This window comes from Ailuropoda melanoleuca, chromosome 1 (assembly GCF_002007445.2).
Source record: "Ailuropoda melanoleuca isolate Jingjing chromosome 1, ASM200744v2, whole genome shotgun sequence".
Classification (NCBI taxonomy): domain Eukaryota; kingdom Metazoa; phylum Chordata; class Mammalia; order Carnivora; family Ursidae; genus Ailuropoda; species Ailuropoda melanoleuca.
Window position 1 is genome coordinate 158,255,264 of NC_048218.1, and position 6,473 is coordinate 158,261,736.

Consider the following 6,473-nt stretch of genomic DNA (forward strand, 5'->3'; position numbering starts at 1 on the left):
ATAATAACAAAAATGTATTGAAAAAAACTTCATGGCACCAATCAAAACACACTCTGATTATAGAGTCTGGTTATTGTGACAGGTTAATTATTATAAAATCCCATCTGGTATTCAAAAATAATACAGATTTTTAAACTCATAAAATCCCAAAGAGATTAATAATTTTTTATCTAGTTTTCCTCTGCATCTCCTTGAATCTCTTTGGGAAGTAAGAATTGGTATTATTATTATTATCATTATTATTATTAAAAATATGAGAAAATAAATCTATTGCCTTCAACTGGCACACAGCCTCCCATAGTCTGGCCCCAACCACTCTTTCCATCCTTATCTTCCCCTCACACATGAACCTCAGAAAAATAGAAGAGCCTATTCCACCTGGAACATAACCCATACCATCCCAGTTTGTGCCTTTATCCAGGCTGCCTGAAAGTCTCTCCTTTCTCATCCCCTTCACTTCCAGTCTATGCACCCAGTATTAATGGCTTGCATTTATTCAATGCTTACTGCACACCATGCATTTACTAAGAGCATTATTTCGTTTGTGCCTTTTAACAATCCTATTTTACAGAATATGAGAAACTTTGGTAGTCATCCAGGTAGTAAATGACAGATCTGGAATCTGCACCCAGGTAGACTTCAGATTTCACTCTGTGATGCATTACTTAACATTGTGATACATAAATTACAAGTCCCAGTAAACCGTCAAGATCCAGAGAAAACAATTGTTCTCTCACAGATATTTCATTGACTTCCCCAACTTCTCTCCCCTTTATCTGCTCCTGTATCTCTCTGAGGTAAAACTTTAATTTCTCACCACTGATAAAGTTAGTGATGTACTCCTCTCGTTTCCTCTGCTAGGAATTCTGATTCATCTTAATAGTCTTTGTGTTACATAGTAACATGCACATGGTAAGCCCTCTATTGATATTGGTTAAGTGAATTCATCATTGACAGATATGAGATAATTCAGACTATACTACAAATGGCCCCGGAAAAGCAACTTAAAAAACCAATTTAGCAAGTCTATAATGTAATAAGTAATGATCAAAACTGAGTATTTCTTCACAAATTTGATTTTTTAACTTGAGTTTATAAAAGTGATCAAAAAAGTGACTTGTTTGGGCATCCTAGTTTCAAATCCATTCATTCAATTTTTAAAAATTGAATTTAAAAAATTTTTAAATTTTTTTATTGAATCAGACAACAGTATTCGAGACTATTGTTCAAGGCTACTGGGTGAATTTTGGTTACTCTAAAGAACCAGTTGAAAAGGAACTAATTCTTTATGATAATGACTATATATATTATTTTTTTATTTGTTTGTTATTAATCTGATTCAAAAATTTATTTTTTTTGTACAAATACATATGTTGACCCATTTAGATAATGGTAAATAGTCTGGGAAGAAAAAAAATAATTATTTTTCTCATGTGATGCCAAGCAAATGTAACCATTTTTTTTAATTCTTGAAGATAAAATGGATACGTTAATACTATTTATAGACAACCTATGTTTATTCACCCAATTTCTCACATTCAAGAGGGGAAGTGATTTGAAGAGTATTTGAAGCTTCTCCCTTGTAAGCCATCAAAAGGTCACTTTTTCTCCCCTTTGTTTTAAATGTTGGTAGTATATTTCATTTTGACAATTGTCTGATAGAAGTTTTAAAGTCTATTTCTGTTTAAATAATAATAACACATAGGATATAAAATAACCAAATTTAAGGTTTGCCTTTTAGCTTTTCATATTTAAATTTAAAGTGTATATTGATAAACATTATGTAATAAAGAAAAAGGTAATTATTTGCAGGTTTATAGTAACTTATTGAATTCAGAGCAAGGATTCTTAGGAAAAATTCAGCGTTAGAACTGAGTACAATTTTTACTTTTTCTTTTAACTTCTCCCATTTAAAAACATTTTCCTCATGTTGAAAAATTAAAATATAAAAACTATTTTTTCAAAGCACAAGTGTACCAGTTTTTAAAATGCTAGAACTTCCCTCAAAAATGAATTACTTTGAAATGATTTTTCTTAAACTCATAGTCATTTTTTTCCTCAGTGACTCAAAGCACAAATAACCAAACCATAATTGTTAATTACATCTATTGATCATCAGTGACAGAATAGCATCCTATTAAATTATCTTGGCAACTGGAATCAAGCTAGAAACCAAGAAGGATATAGCAACTATATAACTTAAAGGAGAAGAAAAAATTATTTTCACAATTAGGCCCACACTAGGAATAGTGCAGTTATTTTATTGATCGTTGGTGGAAGGAGTGGGTCTCTGAGGCTTTCCTGGAGATCCACCCAAAGCAAACAAGAAGGTCATTGGGTCTGAATCTGACCTAGAGGAAATTTTATTTTCTCTGAGCATTAGGTACTGAGTTATTCTCCCATCAGAATGTTGTTGCATATCATACCATTTATTGTTTAACTTATTGTCTACAACTTACAAAAGAGTGTTTAGATGTGAAGTATCAGAAAGCTAGCAAAGAAAGACTAAGAGCAATGTTTTCTGGGATAAAATACTCCTTTTACACTCACACATTTCTTTTTGTTCTATCAGTGTTGCTTTTAGTGTACCTTGGACACTGTTGCGGAGAAATAAATGCATAAATCTACCCTTGCTTGTTCCTGATACAAGAAAATAATGTAACACTTTCATTTTGATTTTCCTTGTAAAAGAAACAGGCTAAGTGAGTCTGCCCTTGACAGGTGTGACTCCCTAATCAGCGCCACTAGCCAGCCTTATACAGCTTCAGCCAGTGGAAACTCCCCTCCCCCACCCCAACTTTAAACAAAGCCATTTAATTTGGTCTTAAGCCAAGGTAAGAGGGGGGAAAAACAATTAGTAAATAAAAGGACAACATAAAGAGGCAGAGTCTGCCAACAAGAACCTACATGCAAGCCAGAGGAGATTTATGATTTTCTTCCCCAGGGAGGGAGTGACTAACGCACGCACACTGACCATCACCGTAAAGAGGTAAAGAGAGAGTGAAATGGCTCAACGTACACACACCCCGCTCCATACCGGGGACGAGTCTCCGAGCTGCGGCTTGTGCTCTCGGAGGGCCAGGCTGAAGCTGACCGCCCCCACGGCCACGCTGGACACCCCCAGCCCTATCTCCAGCACAGAGAGCACCAAGAGGCTCCCAATAATCTGGCCGCTGGTGCACATCCTTCCTCGGTCATCATTCCTTCCAGATCAGAGAGGGAAACCAACCATCCACCTTCTTCCTTCCACTATCCTCCTTACCCCTTCCGCCCCCTACCAGACCCCAAAACTTTTCTTTCTTCACCAGCGAAGCATTATCCACAAGGACTAGATTTCCAGAACCGGAGACCCTCTTCCCGGATCGGGCCAGAGGCAAAAGAGTCGCTCCACCCCCTGACACGTTCAGACAGGAATCGTAGGATTTTCCTGGGTTCGGTGGTCGGAGTCCAGGAGAGGAGAGTGCACGGGTAGAAGGGCTTTCAAGAAGGAGCCAGAAACCTGGAGGAGCCAGGAGCAAGGAGCCCCGCTCTCGAGGCGCTGTCCAGAGTTCTGCCGCGTCCCAAGTCTCCGCAGGAAATCCGCTCCCTTCTAACCTCCCAGACCCTTCAGGCTCCCTTTCTTTCTTGCGGAGGAGATGAACCTTGCTTCCCGGAGATCCAAAGCGGAACTGCTCAGAGCTTCTCTCTCTCTCTCTCTCTCTCTCTCTCTCTCCCCCCCCCCCCCCCCCGTCTCCTCTCCTTTGTTTTCGTGGTAACACAAAGTGCCTCTGCGAGTCCTTCGGTCCCCAGCCTGAGCGGGCGGATATATTCAGTACCACGCTCCTCGCAGTTGCTGTGTCGCCAGAAAAAGCGACCTTGTCTGATGGCCTTTTTCCGTCTGGGTTTCTTCTCCCTCGTCGTCGTCCTCTTCCTCCCCCTCTCTCTTGGTCTGATTCTCCTTCATTTCAGTGACCTCATTGGGATTTGAGAGGTTGTTGGAGGAAGGAAAAGCCTGATATATTTGCGGGTCTAGAACCAATACTCTTGGCTGGCTCCTGATCAGCCCCGCCTCGGGACCCTGACCACAGTGATCCAAAGGATCCCTACCTCCGCATCTCCCCTACTTGTTCCCTTCTGGGCTTTTATCCAGATGGAAGGGGAGGGATGCCTACGTCAACGTCGGGCTCATTGTGTGTAAAACTTTCTTCTGCGTGTACACGGGGTAGTGTGGGGGCGCAGTGGGCAAAGATAGGCAGAAAGAGCAGAGGGGTGGAGAAAGGCCACACTCCTAAATTCACTAGGACTCTCAAGGACTCTCACCCAGGAACATAGCTTTCTAAAGAGCTAGACTCAAGCCTGTTTGTAAGGAGGGTCAACTCTCCACTGTCACGACCTGTCCCTTGCCTGTTGGTGGTGTGGAGACGCAATTGGCCGCGACACTCTTCTGTGAGGATATTGGTGGCGATTCCTCTCCAGCCAGCAGACGCTTGCTCTTACCCCGCAGTAATGCTACACTTTTGAGATACATCGCCAGACTGAGCACGACTGGGAGCGTGTGTTCTCATTCAAATTCAAGAGATGTATACATTTAAGTATTGTAAAGGGCATTATTAAAAACGAAAATCCGGCTCACTGAACAACTGACAGTCATTCAGAATCATTAGGGCAGGAGCCAACCCTAGCTTGAGTGTTATTGTGTTGTAGTCTGATGCACACGGGGTTCTAGAAGTCTAGGAATTGCTGTGTCTGGACCCCATTTTCATGTCCCTGATTTTACCTCATGAAAAATCACAAGGTAGTTAGTTCATCAGGAAGACTCAGGAAGCTAGGAGATGAGAAGGTGTTTTGGGGTATAACCCATTTTTCTCAAAAACTGGGTTTCACAGTTGGAGATAGATTGAAGGAAAATAGAAGAAAGGACAATTGAGTTTGGAAACATAACACAAAATCAGGACATCTTGACCTCTGAATACATGCAGACTAGTGCAGTGCAGGCATCTCTCTGATTAGACGTTTCTCTTTTTAAGCCGCCAATGCTGAGATCACTAAAGCTGAATGATACACAATCTATAGCATAAATGCCGATTTCAGTTTTCTTAAATTTGGTTCAGGGTTTGTTTAATAGTTTAAATTCAATTCTACACTACAATTTACTTTCTTTTTGATATATTTATACTCTACATTTTAAAAAACTTGAGTTCTCTTCCCTTAAAAATATAAAAGCAAGAAGAATTATAACTTATTAGGCCTTAGACAGTCCTCAGTTATTGTGATATTTGGGGCACAACTCAAACATTTATGTTGACTAATTAGTGAATTCATTTTCCACATCTTGAAAACTCAGTCTGCCAAACAGCCAATTGTTAGAATCCTTCAAATATTTTTTGGTTTTAATGAAGCACAGTTTATTTTATTTAAATCTTGTAGAAGCCATCTAAATGATCCAATTTATATGTAGAAATAATGAAGTATCTAGGTTGCCTAACTTTGGTTTGTGTTTAGTCACTGCTTTTCCTTTTTTTTTTTTTTTAACTCTTCTCCATTTGAAAGAGAATAACAAGCTACAGTAATTGTTAAAATAGGTTGGTTAATGCAGACATTTGGAAGGAGTGTAACTTACAGGAAGGGAAATTAATTTTATAGAAGACATACAGGTAGTGTTAACAATAGATGGATTTCAAAGACAGAAAGAAATGAGTAAGTCATATATTATCTTTGAATTATCCCTGAATGTGATGACTAGAAATATGTTTACTTATATACCCCAAAGCCTAATATGCCTGAATATAACCAATCTTGAATGATCCTGGATCATTGGTGCAAAGCCCAAACCTTTTGAAAATCAATAGTATATAGAGGAAACTATATCCGTCTTCACATATCAATGATGACCAGTGAATCACATTTAAACAGAAACATTTATAGGAATAAATAAAAACAATAATTATCCACAGGAAATTATGTTTTGTGTTTAAAAACATGGGGATCAATGCTGTTAGAACTTTCAAAAGAATATTTACCTGTTCTGGGAACAAAGTAGATTTTGCATGCCCTTTTAAATGATATAAAGTTCTTCCCAAAGTAAACAAAAGGACCACTAAAATTTACTCATAGTCATGGAAACCATAACAAAAATGGATTCAAATTGGCATTCTATATCTCTCAAAACTATTTGTTAGAGAAAGAATTATAGGGTAAAGTAGAAAATCAAATTAAAACTAAATAAATACATGCATAATTAGAGTATATTGCTATCCAAATACCAATGGCTCTACAATTAGAGGGTTTAATTTTTCTTATGTCATGTTACACCAAAAAAGCTACATGAGATCCAGCAATAGATGGCTCAATACTTGTACATCTTCAGTAAGAGCCATGGTATAAAAAAAATCTCAAGTTTGCCACCTGCTGGCTTGTATATGATACAGTGAATATGAACATGTAGGTAACTTAAAATAATTCTTATTAAATTTATTAGCTAATCAGAAAAAAAT

General features: G+C 38.3%; 1 protein-coding gene across 4 annotated transcripts in view; it reads right to left on the reverse strand.

Annotated features, from left to right (window-relative positions):
* TMEM196 (transmembrane protein 196) overlaps positions 1-3,704 on the reverse strand; it is a 50,480-nt gene extending 46,776 nt beyond the window's left edge. For 3 of the 4 annotated variants that reach the window (XM_019795452.2, XM_019795450.2, XM_019795451.2), the window contains exon 1: positions 3,020-3,704. In XM_019795452.2, coding sequence (XP_019651011.1) covers positions 3,020-3,184 — 165 coding nt within the window. In that variant the 5' untranslated portion in view covers positions 3,185-3,704. The remainder of the gene's footprint in view (positions 1-3,019) is intronic. The other variant, XM_002915365.4, reaches the window with a different exon arrangement.
* Positions 3,705-6,473: the final 2,769 nt, after the last annotated feature.